Raw genomic sequence first — 15505 nt, 5'->3', positions numbered from 1 at the left:
ACTCCTTTTAATATTAATATTTCAGGAATATTCATTGAATAAATCAATACATAAATAAATTGGTTTAACATTTTATTGAAACCAGACAATAATGTCATTGGCTGAATTATATGTACAATGTGTAAGTTGATTGACGTTAGATTGACGATAATGCGAGTGAATGTCAATTGCGTACAACTATTTTCAGAGATGTCACAATTTTCAAATATGTTATAAAACTACATTCCAATAAGGGATGCTAATATGGCCGAATCAGTATTTTGAGCTAATCGCTGAAATAATTTATTTAATGGTTTTACTCTCTGCGCCTCGGTGTGAAAAGTAATTTAGTAGTTTTTATAGTTGACCACTTTTGTTTCTTCATGTAAAATAGTAAACCTGAGAGCATTGTTAATATAATAAAAGCCTGTAAAAAATGAATAACAATTAGATAACGTTTGAATTAGCTATACTTTTAAGAATTTGCATAAATATATTTATGAACATAATCTTTCAAAAAATACATTCCAATTATTGAACTGATTTACCTTGAGACCTAATCTCTGCCTATCATCGTATTCAGAATTCGATGTCCACATAAGGAATGTGGTAATATCTTTTGCTACTTGAGAAGCAGTTGCAGGAGTACCGTCTTCAAATTCTAGGACTTCGTCAAAGACGACCTACATATTCATACAATTGTTTTATGTATAATTTCAGGAAGAAACTAAAAATTTTATGAAAACGTCCAGCATAATTAATTTTATTTACCTGTGCCATACCAAGAACTCCTCCAGGAAAGTATGGATTGAAATATTGACCATCTCTTATTGCAATACCAGCTGGTGGATCACAATATCCAGTTAACAATGAGAACACATAATTCTGGAATATATAAAATATTTAAAGTTTATATCCAACAAAATTTGAAATAGATTTCAATAAATATACTCACCTCTCCATTATGCCTTGCATTGACCATAAGGGATAGATCTGGTGGATATGCACCATTATTAGCTGCCCTAGCAGCTTCTTCATTTGGATATGGGGATGGAATATAATCGTTCAATTTACCAGGACGCATAAACATTTCACCTTTGTCATTAGGACCATCTAGTACCTACAGAAATAAAAATTTCTTTTATTATATTTATTTTATTGACATGAATTTTTAATTTAAAGTATTTATATTTACATATATCTAAACCTTACTTAATCTTAACTCAATAAATGTATTTACCTCAATTTCTTCTGCAAGTGCTTTCGCTTCAGCTTCGGTGTGTGTGACATTAACAAGTTGACGATAAGCCACAAATTTCAAACTATGACAAGCTGAACATACATTCTTGTATACCTCCCAGCCTCGTCGCATACTAAATAATGAAATGAAATTTATGCATACATCTCATACTCGTGTCTATTGCCTTATGCTTTATTATATTTGTAGTTACCTTTTATGGTCCAATGAGCTTAGTAATCCATTGAAATCCCATTTATAATTTGGTAGTTTTGCTCCTAAATCAGAAGCTTGTACAGATTTATCCAAGGCAAAAATCAACGAACCAATACCTCCTACTGTTACTCCCAAACAAGTCAGTAACTGCAAATTTTTAAAATAATATCAAGTTTATAAAAATTACTTATTTCTTATTTATTTTGTACTTGCATAATTGAAACTTACTATTAATGTATAAACATATCTATTGAATGAGGATCACACATTACTTTTGTACATTAGGATCAGGAATGGTAAGGACTCCTTTATATGATTATAAAAATACACATACCACTTTTCTACCCCTAGACCATTGGTTTGTTGTAGAAAAATTGTGTACCTGCTGAAATTAGAATTTATATATTAAATGACAAACATTATGACCATAAAAGAACAATTTTATTTTAGATTTGAATGATGAGATTAGATAGATAGAAAACACTACATAAATTTGCCTTCAAACATTAGAATAAATATGTTATTGCAGGATATTATTATTATTATTGACTCATATAAAATACATAACTGACTGAAGAATAAAAAATTGAAACTACTTTCAGTTATAGATTTGATTGCTGTAATTACCTACACAGTATTCATACATGTTTGGTCATGGCAGTATCACAATTTTCTGTACTGATCACTATTACATAACATCAGATAAAAAGTCTTCGAAATGATTCTGAATTTATTATTCTGTTATGAAATACAGCTAGTACGAGCCGAAACAATGACAAATACTATAAAACTAAAATATCTTCAGAAAAATGTCACAGCAGCCGACAACTTCTGCAGTTTCTTAGGAACCCTTCATATTCTACTCAGAACGTCAATATTATAAGATCAACATCTTGACACAGAACGATATCCTTACATTAAGCATATTATTACACTTAAACAAGAAGTATAATTTCTAAATTACGTACCTGACTAAATAACGTTCCATAATTTGTCTTTAAAAGACCAGATTTACAAAACCGACCCAACGAAGCCGCCATGTTGGCCAGAGGTACAATGTGCAGAGACCGCTGGTCAATGAATCATCTATAAGAAAAATTTGTATAAATCAATGAAATAATATTCTTTCGTATTATTTACGTTTTTCTATCACAATATACACATTTTTTAATTGTACGAATAGAGTTCTTCAGTGATGGACCGACAGAAATCGTACTTACACAACTTTCAAGTCTCTAACTCGACTTTAATCAAGGATACCAATGTGAGGAAACAACTTTTAAATATTTGAATTTATCTACATGTATCTAAACTATATATAATATCCTTTTATTTCTGTAAATATTCTCGATTGTATTGTATTTCTCATATTTAAAGGTGACAATGCTATTTAATTTATGTATATATGTAATATTTGAAATGCATCTAATGCATTTCATTATATACATTGAAATGCATCTATGCTTTATAATATTTAAAAATAAAATGTAGATCACATCATTATATTTTTCCCGTGATTTCCAATTAAATTACAATTTGAATATTTTGTTTATCTTCAACTTTGTTATATTTGAAACTTATAAACTAATTCTAGATTCATGGAGGTGTGGCGCATGCGCAATTTTTGTTGGTAGACTTGGCAGTTTGCTGTCGACCATTGGTGTCAGCTGCTGGTTTCGTCAGATAGTATCGTGAATCCTGTAATATCACATCGATCAGCGCGCAGAAGAAAAAGATTCAAGATGAGCGGAGGAATGCCAGAACTGGGCTCGAAGATTAGTTTAATATCGAAGGCGGACATTCGTTATGAGGGCCGACTGTTTACTGTTGATCCTCATGAATGTACGATCGCTTTAGCTAATGGTGAGTCTCAAATCAAGATGGATACCGAACACAGTTTTGCCGCTGCTACGTTTCCCGGTTATTTCGTTCTAGTACCCGCTACTACTAATTGTCGATTATTGTCTTTCCTTTGCTTTATATGCTTCGGCTGTACATCATACGAGAAAATTCAGCAATTTCTTTGTATATATTGTGTTCAAAAAAAGTTTTTGAAACGGTCGGTATTTGATCGTCCGGTGAAGCTTTGATACAAAACAACCGGGGTCACCCGTCACTTCTATCGAGTGTTTTGCAGAAAATTTGCGTTTTAAATGTACGTTTTCGAAACCTATTTTGAGATTTAACGTATTTGTAACTTTTGTAAACCTTTATTTGGTATCCTCAAAATTATAAAAATTTGTACTTGTACACAAAGAAATAAACTAAGAAAATCAGATTTATAATAATATTAAATATTATTTAATTAAGCAATTATATATTTTCCTGCCATAAAATTTTTAATGAAATTAATAATACGAACTTTGTGAAAACATTATGGAATAATTGAAGTATTTGATTTTCTATCTCGTCATTGTAATATATTATTGTATTTGATATTTTCTTCCATAAATAGAGATAAAAATAAAATAAATTAAATTTTAAATACGAAAAGTATATTTCATTAAATTCCAAATACTTTCAATTATAACTTCTTGTATCAAGTTAGGTTGTTTGAAAGCCATTACTTATATTTACCATTGTGTGGAATGTTTGTGTTTCGTGCTTGTCTTGTTTATGTCTCTTGTCCTTTCTTTTTTCAGCCATATTATAAAACTGTTATAATGAATCATTAAATTTAAATTTTATAGCATCATACACGGAATTTGTTTGTATTATCAAACTTTTAATTTAATATCTAATTTTCATTATTATATTAGATGGATATATATATATATATATATATATATATTTTATAGATCCTTTTTACATGTTATATTTGTATGAAAAGTATGAAAATAACGAAAATGTATTTTTTAAATTATGTATTTAATTAATTAAGTTTAAAATATATTAAGTAAATGTTTTTTTAAGATACATAATATATTATTTTATTTTTCTGTAATATAGTACGTTCTTTCGGAACTGAGGATCGAGAAACACAACTACCAGTGGCACCACAGAATCAAGTGTATGAATATATTTTATTCCGTGGTTCAGATATTAAAGATATTCGAGTGGTTAACAATGTTAGTTCTATTCCTAACGATCCAGCCATTGTGCAGGTAATTATGAGCAACAAGATATTGTTATATTAATATATTTTAAATTAAATGGTAATACAAAATGTTTCAATTATTTACAAAAATATAATTTGATGTTATTTACAGTTATAATTGTTAAATAATTATGGTTATTTATAGATGACGGTACAACCGTCTATGAATCAACAGTCGTATCAACCACAACCTAGTTATGCTCATCCAATGATGGGCCAGATGGGCCCAATGACTGGGCAATATGGAGCACCTTATGGCATGACAATGGGTACTATGGGGCCAGTAATGGGAATACCAACTGCTCCCAGGGATCATCGTGGTCCAATAAATAAACAGCCAAGTGAGTTGAGCTTGGGCTCTACTGGACCCAATGCCATCCCTATCTCAAACTCACTACCAACGGTCAATGTCAACCCATTACCAAAAGACCAATCTCTGGAAGATGGTAAACTGTTTTTGCTATGAACTATCCTTTGCCAATGGAAATAATTTACTTCTAAAATTGAAATTTATTTTTCTTATTAATTGCTGCAAATTATATCTAACACGCTTATAACACATAAAATGCTTATTTCTGTCTTTCTTTTCTTAACTACTTACACCTTGTTGCTTATGCTGTGAACTATATTTTTATTATAATTTACTTAGCTTATGCTTGGACTTGACGTTGCAAAATTATGTAGATAAACTTTGAATGCTTTGAGTACATCTAAACTTGTAGTTGTTTATATATATATATACGTAAATATTTGAAAGTATATGTAATATATATTTGTATAAATACTTTAGCGATTCGATTATTTTTTGCTTTAATATAATTTGCTTTATTAATTTTGGGACAATTATGCTTTTATAATAAGATTAATTTTTTGCTTAAAAATTTGTGGACCCTTGTCAACGCGAAGCAAAAAATTAATATTTAAATTGATTTTTTAATGTACAATGATGGAATGCTCTTAGTTAAGTTGTGTGCTATGAGATTTTATATTAATGTGTTACTTTCAGTAATTAGAGCACATTATGTGTGGTTTATACATATAATGTAATGCTCATTGCTCTCAATATTTCATCTATTTCACCAAAAGTTTATGCATGAAATTTTCTTTATTGCATTTATAATTCACAGTATTTTTTAAAACATGCATTAAAATATCATTCAAACGGTTTTCTAAAGCATTATGCAGTAGCAAGTAACGTAATAGCAAGAACAGTTGAAGTTTGTTTTAGAAATTATTGTTTACAATTATGTTTGTGTAATGTATGTACAGTGTAGTATTTTTTAATCATATTTCAGCTAGATTTGATAATACAACATTAAACATCTTTGAAATGTTTCATACATTATGTTCAATATTTGATTAAGTGTTTAATCAGTTGACCTTGAAATTGTTATTGTCTAAACGAATAAAGATCATTTACTTTATTGTCGTAGGTGTATTAGATCTTATTAGTGGTAGTTCACGATCCAGTCCAACCGTGGATCAGGGTATTCAGGTAGGCCATCAGCAACAGCAACAACAACAGCAGCAGCAGCAGCAACAACAACAGCAACCGCAGCAGCAGCAACAACAACACGTGCAAGGTGGTAATATAGGCAAACTTGGAGACAAGACTACAAATATGAGAACCATTCAACCTGCCCGACGTGATCATGAAAGGTAATGAAGGCATAACATTCGTTTAAACAAAAATTTTAAACATCAGACTTCGAAATAAAGAATTAACAGTTATTGCATTAATTTTAATTAATATTAAAATTATATAAATCTTTCTAGAGATTGTACATTTAATGTTTACATTTAGAATTTTGCACTTTTACTTTTAGTCACAGTGGTAATAAGACTGGAAGCACTGTACCACCGTATAACGAAGGAAAACGTGATCTAATGAAGCAAGATGGTCAAATGCAAGGTCAAGGTAACCATGCGCACGGTGGTCGAGGGAATCGTGGAGGATGGATGAATCGTGGAAATATGCGGGGCAGAGGGAGAGGTCGCGGTGGTTTTAGAAATCAACCTGGTAATACTGGTACCAAACCGAAGAATACATTGAAATTTGATAACGACTACGATTTTGAACAAGCTAACACTGAATTTGAGGAATTGAGGTATACACTTGTATTTTTTATGCAAATATTACTTAGCATGGTAGTGCCGGATTCATTTCAAGTACATTTTGAAATGACCAATGTGGAAGCCATGCAAGATTAACGTTATATGCATTTTTAAAGTAATACATATTTATGTGATTTATGTTTTGCTTACGCGATGCATCAACAGATGTGTTTCTTTTATAATAGTAATTCGTTTAAAAAATATTTAAAATTAAAAGATTTTTATTAGTTTTTCATTGTCATTTATTCTAGATCTCAGTTAGCGAAAACAAAGATTGATTCTGGTGCTGATAACGAGAAGAAGGATGATAGTGGTAACGAGACTGGAGCAGGCGAAGGAGAACCCGAGGAAGAGTCGGAGATAGTTCATTACGATAAGTCGAAGTCATTCTTTGATAATATTAGCTGTGAAGCTGTTGAAAGGAGTAAAGGGTAAGTGGATGATTTCATAGATTAAAACAATCGTAGTTAAAGTATTTACAGAATAAGTTATATTGATAACATTTCACAGACGGTTCCAACGCACAGACTGGAGGACAGAGCGCAAATTGAACTCTGAAACATTTGGTGTAGCGTCAACGAGGCGCGGTGGCTTTCGCGGACGTGGTTATTATAATCGTGGAATGGGAGGCATGTATCGAGGTGGTGGTGGTACCGGCGGTTCTGGTTTTCGTGGCGGTTACAGAGGTTCCAGAGGTGGAAACCGTAAACCTGTTAACCAACAACAACCGAATAATTCTGGCAGTCAAATGCAACGTACGACCAACGAACAATCCGCTACTCAATCGCAACAGAATAGTCGCGTTGTTTCTTTTTGAATGAGCAACGCGCTACTTTATATATATAAGTATTTACTTTAGATTAAGACTTTTACGATACATGCTCTGCCCTTATGGACTGATTTGAATTCGAGTTTAAGAAGAATTCAATGATTTCAAAAAGAAAAGGAGGATAAAAGTTCTTTGAGAGAACTTGATCGCTGAGAGTGTTTTTGTATTGCCACGCAGGAATACGATAGGGAATTAATCGATGCTTTGCAAATCCTGCGTTTAGAATTTCTCGACAAACAAATACGAATCTTATTGTTGTAAGTAGTTCATTTTCAAAAACTCGATATTCAGAGCCATCGTGTCCTACGAGTTATGAAAAATGATCGAATGCTTATGAATGTAACAAGTACAATACACGCCGGATGGTAGAATGTTTGCAAAACATACATGAAGTAACCTTTGTAAACTCTTCAATTATACTCGTACGAACACTATTAACTCGACAAGCATGCAACTACGATTAAGAAGAAAACAATAAGAATCTCAAGGGAAATTTTTGTAATGCAACACGTGAACGCAGTATCTATAAAGATTTCGAGAAAGATGATAATAAAAGTGACCAATTATAATTTTTTATGTTGCATGTATTGTGATTCAGTTGAAAGGAAGCACATAATACACCATTCATAATTTCAGCTATTTGCGAGTAAACGGAACTCAAATTATTATGGTGAAAACAAGTGGAACATGCGTAAAATCGCAAATAGTGTAGGACAATATATTATGGTTATTTCGAACAGTCAAAACTTTATTTATTTAAGATAATGACCGATATTTGCAGATTAAGATGAAATTATTTTACTCACATATTTACCAAGGGAGTTTTGATTTTCAAACAGGAACTTAAAATTGTTTCTTATGAGGAAACAAAAAAAAAAAGAAAAAAAATGAAATTGATTTTGTATGGTTCATAGAGATAAGCGTGTGAAGCCGAATCGTACATCGATTTATTGACTATTAATTTTTGAAATATTGAACGTGGTATACTAGATATAAGTGAAAATGAGAGTGCGAATGCCTTCCTGTAGTTCGACTGCGTTTAATAGCTTCGAGTTTCGAAGAAATCGTTTAATGTACGAAGATGATGTGCGCAGATCGTGGATAACGTTGCGAGAGTAAGACTCTAAAAGCATGATAATGTCCTTACAAATATAAGACGCAAAAAAAGGCAGAATAGGTATATTATTTGCGACTGTTATTTTCTTATGGCTCGTATGGAGTCCCAAGCGTATAGAGATATATACATACATAACGTGAGATTTAATTACATGTGAGTCGAAGGAAACCTCCATAAGTTATCAGTAAAGTTAAAAAGAATGCATATATGAATAAAGATAAGTAAAATAGGAAGGAATATGGGGGAAAGAAATAAATATAATTTTTAAGTTTTATGCATAGCGCGTGTAAAGAATGCACGGTGTATGCGGTTTTCCGATGATAAATTTTTGTTTTGTACAACAGGTATTGTGAATTCCCAATGCTGAAATGATACTGAAATAATAAAGGTAACATTTATTGTACTCTTTAAGCCCACCAATTAATCGCAAAGATTTGTTCGAAAGTATTTGTCAATTATCATTGCTTTTTCGTATGGAGAATTGTTCGGTATAAACACTTGTAAATTGACAGTACTAAGAAGTTTAAAAATAAAAGAGACACGATCATATATAAAAACATTATTCTTGATTTACACTTAAAACATTAAATTCGATGGGGTTGATTTATGTACAAATTGTGATATCTATACACGTGTATAAAAACTTTACATCTACTATCTACATCAATCGCTATAGGATACCAAGCGGTGTAATTTAAATCTCTTTTTTCGATCTGCGCGATTTAAGTCGATAACTTTCAGTCGTGCTTTGACATCTTTCCAAAGATTGCCAATTTCCTCCAACTCGTGCGAGGGCATTCAGCGTGCAGCGACCTCGACGTTCGGGCGTTCTTGTAGAACGCGAATCATCATAACCATAACAAAGACGTTCCGTCATCGTTTTGTCAAGCACAGCTCATTAGACCTGTTCGCGTGTTGTCGCAGACCTCTCTTATCGGACGACCTCTCGTCGTCACTTTAGTCTCAACTACCGTGAAGTTGTTCTTGTAAGTGCGGCGCAAAGTGCGAGGATTTGGTACGTAAACTTCGTATGGACTCCGGCCATTTTCGACGACCCATATGCTACCCGATTCTCCGATCCCCAGTATCGACATCAGGCCTTGAGCCACTACGTACGGTCTGCACACAATAACAAACAAAGAACCACAAGATAAAAAAAAGCATTCTTTTCCTTGGATCGCGCAAACAATCAACGCGAAAAAGAAACACTCACGTTTGTAACGAGAATTGCTCGAGATTCTTTACGAAATCCGCCTTCATGACTCTCGAAAGCAATTTGTTCGGACTGTCTACTGTCAACGCTGTCTCTGTCAAGCCTGGGCACAGTGTTATTACACGAATACCGGTCTTCTCGTATTCGTAAGGATCCTGATACAAATTTTATTTTATTTTTAAACTGTTTTTCTTTTTCATAACCAAACAATTACGTCTAAAAACGAATCGAACAATCGACGTGGGTGGGTGGTGGGGGACGTTCGAGATTTCCAATCTACCTTACCATCGGGAAATTGTAATCGAGGAAAGTATGAGAAATATTTTGTGACTTTTATCCCTTTCAATTACACGCGAAGCATTGACACATTTTTTATTTCAAATTCAAAATTCTAAGCTAAGGTCTGCCAATTAAGGATTAAATAAATATTAAGAGTTAAATAGTTATTGCACAGCAGAGTGAAGGACGAATTCTCCGATTAGAATGTCTATTTCGTAGGTTATCTATGTTGTTTGAAGCAACGAGGGGGTTATGTTCCTGGGAAAGTAAACAAAATACCGATAAAAAAGAAAACCGTATTATTCGATGCAGTACCGTATGTCTGAAATATTTCTTGCGATGCATAAAAAGATATTTAACGTAAGGTCGAGGGAATTTAATGTAAAATTGAAAATAAGAAGGAACGATTTGAAATGAAATTTTGGTTTTTCAGTTCGAGTAATGTTACTTAGAATCGAGCAACGTATCGATGGACGCGAAATCATCGAAATTTCTAACGACGAAATTATTGTATCGCTTTCTCGAGTTTCCAGTATCGTTAAACGAAAACGAGTACGTTTTGTAAATAGAGAGCAATAGTTATCTTACCGCAAGGGATTGCGAGAGACCAATGATGGCGTGTTTGGTGGCCATGTAAACCGGAAGTTGTGGTGTGCATTTTATGTCTATTTGCTGGCTCACGTTCACCAATGTACCACCGTATCCAAGTTTATCTCTGCACATGTATTTCATTGCTAACAACGCGGTGGAAATCATCCCTCCCTAAAATATTAATTGCGAAACGTGACATCGTCGAGGGCAGGCAAAATTAAAATAATTACGAAAGAAAGAAAAAAAGAAAATTGTTTCGTAATCGCTTACAATGTTCACCGCTATTTCTCTTTCCCATCTTCGTTCGTCCAGGATTCCAGCATTGTTCACAACAATGTCGATATCGTTCATCAGTCTCACGGCTTCCTCGAAAGCCTCTGCAAATTGCACATTTTTTTACTTCGACGCAAAAACGAAGAAACGAAATAAGTGAAACGGATACGGAGCAAATTGTAAACATAAAAACCGGCCACGGGGACCGAACGGAAGATTAAAAATAATTTACGAGACGAATAATCGATTCGTGAACCGTGTTCTTAAAAAACAATTTCATTCAACGGAATTTCTCGTGGCGGGACGTATACAAACCGAATCTCATAACCTCGAAATATACGATTCGACGTGGAAAAATGGATTCGAAGTAAACACCTGAAATTTTTCCATACGAGACTTCGTTTCCCAGGAAGTCGATTTTTAAAATACAGGGGGGGGGGGCGGGGAGCACGACTTGTAAGCGAACGTTTTCACATCTTGTACGAGGCAATCGTATCTCTGACAATCGGTTGTTATTTTCTCATTACGAATAAATTTAAGGTTGCTCGGAAAGTCGTTTCGTTTTCCAAAACGGAGAATATATAATTTAATAAAATATTTTCACCCTTTAAAATAATCATGTTTCATTTTCACCACAAAAAAAAAAAACGAAATTACTTTCCGTACAACCTAATAAAATAAACAAGTATGGCGGAGATCGCCGCAAGCGTAACTTCGCGCGCCAAAAATCGCGCCCATGCCCCAAACGCGTTCGAGGGTCGATTACTCGAAAACGAAGCATCCGGTGAAAAAATGTTGTTCCAGGTTTTCCATTTATTTTTAAACGCGTAATCGTTTGAAAAAATGCGCGACGCGATAAATCCAATATTAACGGACCTTGTCCCAAAAAAAGGGAACTTCGTTAACGGAAACGAGTGTCGGGTGGTGCACGATGCCCGGAATTTTTTTAATTAATCAAAATATTTATGTTTCAATCGGATCAAGGTCCGGGCAACGTCTGACGGATAAAACCCAGACGGTCGTTATCAATTGAAACCACCAACGAAACTTCGAGAATTCGGCGTGCGTTATCTGTAGCTCGCGATTACGTTTTATCGATTTCGTTTTTTATTAATTAAGTTCGTTGCTCACCGGTCATTCGTTCGTAGTTGGACACGTCCGCATGAATGAAATGCACCTTCTTCTCCCCGCAGGCCTTCTCCACGGTCGTTTCTATCCTCTTTCCTACCACCGCGTCGATGTCGACTATAGTCACCTTCTAAACAGCGAGAACTCGGGATAACGTTTCGCGAGATTTATTTTCAAAAAGATTTCTACGGTTTTCTGCGATCTACGGTTTCCACCGTGAGGGACACTTACGTTCGCGCCGTGTTTCAAAAAATGATTGAGAAACGCGTGCCCCAAACCGGCAGCACCGCCAGTGATCAGGATGTTCTTGCCTGAGACGATATTGTTTATCGCCTCCATTTCCTTCGCCTTTTCGGACGCGGAGGAACGCCTCCTGCGATTGTTCCCGTTTTTGTATTCTGGAAAATTCAGGTACGATCAGAAACATTCGGTGAGCAGATACAACGTCGCGGGGTGTGCGCTCTATCCGGGGTTGGTATGGTATACTCCACGCGGGGTAACCGTTACGAGCTCGATCAGCGCGTTGAAGCTTTACGAAAGAAGAAATGTTTACGAAATACACTCGGTTTGGAAAACTCGATGTACCTAAAGTTATCGTCAATTTCAAAAATAAATCGTTGGATCTTTACCAAAGAAGAAAGGTCTACCAAATACACTCAGTCCAGAATTTTAAACGTACCTAAAGTTATCATCAATTTCGAAAATAAATCGTTGGATATTTACGAAAGAAGAAAGAAGTCTACAAAATATACTCGATCTAGAATTCTCAACGTACCTAAAGTTATCGTCAATTTCAAAAATAAATTGTTGGATCTTTAAGAAAGAAGAAAGGTCTACCAAATACACTCAGTCCAGAATTCTCAAAGTACCTAAAGTTATCAGTTTCAAAAGTAAATCATTGAATCTTTGCGAAAGGAGAAATGTTTACGAAATACACTCGGTCTGGAAAATTTGACGTATCTAAAGTTATCGTCAATTTCGAAAATAAATCATTAAATCTTTACGAAAGAAGAAATGTTTACGAAATATACTCGGTCTGGAAAATTCGACGTATCTAAAGTTATCGTCAATTTCAAAAATAAATCATTGAATCTTTGCAAAAGAAGAAAGGTCTACCAAATACCCTCAGTCCAGAATTCTCAAAGTACCTAATGTTATCGTCAATTTCGAAAATAAATCATTGGATCTTTACGAAAGAAGAAAGAAGTCTACAAAATATCCTCAGACCAGAATTCTCAAAGTACCTAAAGATATCGTCAATTTCGAAAATAAATCATTGGATCTTTGCGCAAGAAGAAAGAAATCTACAAAATACACTCGGTCCAGAATTCTCAACGTGCTTAAAGTTATCAATTTCGAGAACAAGGGATAGAATAATCCCCGAACAATCTTCCAAATCGATAAATAAGTTTCGTAGGTGGGGGTCATTTTTCGAGTAAATTCGAACTATTCGAGCAACATGAGACAAATGAAAATCTTCAACGACACAGAGAGTCTTCGATCCTAGTATCTTCGAACCGATGAGTAAGATCCGGCGCTCGAGCGTCGATTATCTCGAAAACGAAGCACCGTGCGAGAAAATATCCTTTTATGTTTTCGATTTGCTTTCGAACACAGAAACGTGACAAAGAAAGAAGAAAAAAAAAGAAGAATGCGCAACGCGATAAACCCTCGACGAATCGCGAAACAACGAGTCAACGGAGAGAAGCGTCGCGTTGGCTCTATCCGGGAAGAGATAACGAGATTCGTGGCGCTCGTGAGCATCGAACTGACTCGCAACGATAATAATTGACATTCATGTTTCATTCCTCGAATTTGGCACTGTCTCGTGACGTACGATCGAACGTACCCATTTCTCTTCGGAAGGAGTTGGCGACGATTCTGGAAGCACGAGATAAGGATTCGTCAGAGGCGAATAGTCACGATAGGGTGAACGTGTCACGGTGTACTGAAGCGCAGCTGGTCGCAGGCGATGGTATTTATACGCTGGTGTTAGGGCTGTCGCATCTCGTTCAAGACGATAGTATTCTTATCACGAGGGAGCTTCGTGGATGGCTGACGACCGAGACGACGTTAATCGGCTCTTGCCGCGTCTACCCGGGGATAGACGAATCTCGGGCACTCGTCAGCCTCGTTAATTAACCCTTCCCTTCGAAACTAATTAATTCGGCCGCGGATCGTATCGTCGGCCCACTACCGCGCTCCAATTACTCTTCAAAAGAATTCGACGAATATTCGAAAAGGGAGTCTCGTTCGGCCAGAGTACCGATCGAAGGGAATCCCTGAACTATACATTTTTTATAATTTTTTCAAGCCAAGTCGAGCGATTTCTTTAACATTTATCGGTACGAGGATGTTGAATATTCATCGATGGATGCTACAAATTTTCTACGATTATTAAAAACGAAATTATAAAGAATATATCTTTAAAAAGGGAGACTTATTCGCCTAGAATACTGGTCGAAAGTAACTCTTGAATTATATATTTTTTATAATTTATTGAAGCGAAGTCGAGCGATCTTTTTAACATTTATAGATACGGGGATGTTGAATATTCATCGATGGATGCTATAAATTTTCTACGATTATTAAAAACGAAATTATAAAGACTGTAGCTTTGAAAAGGGAGATTTATTCGTTCAGAATATCGATCGAAGGAAACCTTTGAACTGTATATTTTTTATAATTTATTGAAACGAAGTCGAACGATCTTTTTAACATTTATCGGTACGAGGATGTTGAATATTCATCAATGAATGCTATAAATTTTCAACGATTATTAAGAACAAAATTGCACAATTATCGAGAAAATGGTAGAATATACAGAGAGAGTTTTTTTTTTAAATTTAATTTAACTGAAGAATATTTAGGAAAAGTGTAACTACAGGGAGAGTCTTTTTAAATTAATTTAACCTTTAAATATCTAGGAAACCTTGATTATGTATCAGTAGTACCAACACACTCTGTTTGAAAAAGTGAACAATTGTAGTTTTTCCTAAAAGTCCCTTGGGTAAGAGAATTGAATTAATTTATCAATACAATTTGCATTCGAAATTGTACAACGAACTGTTATACAATTTCAATGATTAAAATAGGTGTAGGTACGATTATTATTTCAGAATTATCTTTCAGGTGAAATTTGTTTATTTTTGGTTTCTTTTTATTAAGTATATTTTTCGCATTTATCGCAGTTGAATAGTTATCGGTGTAGCACGAATCGAATAGTGTTTCTTTTCAATAAAATTGATTAGAGGCAGAGTTTAAAAATATTTTTCATTCATGTTTTCTTCGAACGGAGGATGTTTATTCTATTTTCTCGTAATTCCTCGCGAAGATATAGTATTCTCGTTACTCGAGATGCGGACAAAGTTACGTAGAGAACGAATCGATCGATCATATTTTACGAGAAGAAGCAACACTTTCAAAAATTT

General features: G+C 34.3%; 3 protein-coding genes across 5 annotated transcripts; 1 reads left to right on the top strand and 2 right to left on the bottom strand.

The window, feature by feature from the left end:
• Window positions 1-59: 59 nt before the first annotated feature.
• Cyt-c1 (Cytochrome c1) lies at window positions 60-2676 on the bottom strand. Of its 2 annotated transcripts, XM_076305770.1 has the most exons (9): window positions 2653-2676; window positions 2401-2518; window positions 1767-1817; window positions 1431-1579; window positions 1220-1352; window positions 935-1099; window positions 751-864; window positions 528-662; window positions 60-406 (listed from the first exon to the last, which is right to left on the bottom strand). In XM_076305770.1, the coding sequence occupies exons 2-9, from the start codon at window positions 2470-2472 to the stop codon at window positions 296-298; spliced, it is 930 nt and encodes a 309-aa protein (XP_076161885.1). In that variant the 5' UTR covers window positions 2473-2518; window positions 2653-2676; the 3' UTR covers window positions 60-295. The 2 variants fall into 2 exon arrangements, with proteins under 2 accessions (XP_076161885.1, XP_076161895.1); XM_076305780.1 differs by lacking the exon at window positions 2653-2676 and having other exon boundaries at window positions 1767-1814; window positions 2401-2500.
• A 417-nt stretch (window positions 2677-3093) lies between these two features.
• Window positions 3094-8993, top strand: Tral (LSM14 family protein trailer hitch). 2 transcript variants are annotated; one of them, XM_076318517.1, is made up of 7 exons: window positions 3094-3295; window positions 4382-4536; window positions 4675-4870; window positions 5963-6188; window positions 6356-6637; window positions 6896-7075; window positions 7155-8993. In XM_076318517.1, exons 1-7 carry the CDS (start codon window positions 3175-3177, stop codon window positions 7459-7461), a joined length of 1467 nt encoding a protein of 488 aa, XP_076174632.1. In that variant the 5' UTR covers window positions 3094-3174; the 3' UTR covers window positions 7462-8993. The 2 variants fall into 2 exon arrangements, with proteins under 2 accessions (XP_076174632.1, XP_076174627.1); XM_076318512.1 differs by having other exon boundaries at window positions 4675-4975.
• A 141-nt stretch (window positions 8994-9134) lies between these two features.
• Window positions 9135-14081, bottom strand: LOC143150340 (15-hydroxyprostaglandin dehydrogenase [NAD(+)]-like). The gene is made up of 7 exons (XM_076318530.1): window positions 13924-14081; window positions 12306-12472; window positions 12078-12204; window positions 10944-11050; window positions 10671-10844; window positions 9804-9958; window positions 9135-9709 (listed from the first exon to the last, which is right to left on the bottom strand). Exons 1-7 carry the CDS (start codon window positions 13925-13927, stop codon window positions 9475-9477), a joined length of 969 nt encoding a protein of 322 aa, XP_076174645.1. The 5' UTR covers window positions 13928-14081; the 3' UTR covers window positions 9135-9474.
• Between the last annotated feature and the right edge of the window lie 1424 nt (window positions 14082-15505).

Source organism: Ptiloglossa arizonensis, chromosome 1, assembly GCF_051014685.1.
Source record: "Ptiloglossa arizonensis isolate GNS036 chromosome 1, iyPtiAriz1_principal, whole genome shotgun sequence".
NCBI lineage: Eukaryota > Metazoa > Arthropoda > Insecta > Hymenoptera > Colletidae > Ptiloglossa > Ptiloglossa arizonensis.
Note: the sequence above shows the minus strand (reverse complement) of the source record. Positions and strands in the feature narration are given on the sequence as shown.

Coding starts and splice junctions, on each gene's coding strand:
- Cyt-c1 (XM_076305770.1), bottom strand. CDS start 2,472: ATGGCGGCTTCGTTGGGTCGGTTTTGTAAATCTGGTCTTTTAAAGACA. Junction 1,818..2,400: donor ATGGAACGTTATTTAGTCAG/GTACGTAATTTA, acceptor TTCTAATTTCAG/CAGGTACACAATTTTTCTAC. Junction 407..527: donor GGCAGAGATTAGGTCTCAAG/GTAAATCAGTTC, acceptor CATTTTTTACAG/GCTTTTATTATATTAACAAT.
- LOC143150340 (XM_076318530.1), bottom strand. Junction 12,205..12,305: donor TTTTGAAACACGGCGCGAAC/GTAAGTGTCCCT, acceptor CTCGCTGTTTAG/AAGGTGACTATAGTCGACAT. Junction 11,051..12,077: donor CAACTACGAACGAATGACCG/GTGAGCAACGAA, acceptor TGCAATTTGCAG/AGGCTTTCGAGGAAGCCGTG.
- Tral (XM_076318512.1), top strand. CDS start 3,175: ATGAGCGGAGGAATGCCAGAACTGGGCTCGAAGATTAGTTTAATATCG. Junction 4,976..5,962: donor AGACCAATCTCTGGAAGATG/GTAAACTGTTTT, acceptor TTATTGTCGTAG/GTGTATTAGATCTTATTAGT. Junction 7,076..7,154: donor GCTGTTGAAAGGAGTAAAGG/GTAAGTGGATGA, acceptor AACATTTCACAG/ACGGTTCCAACGCACAGACT.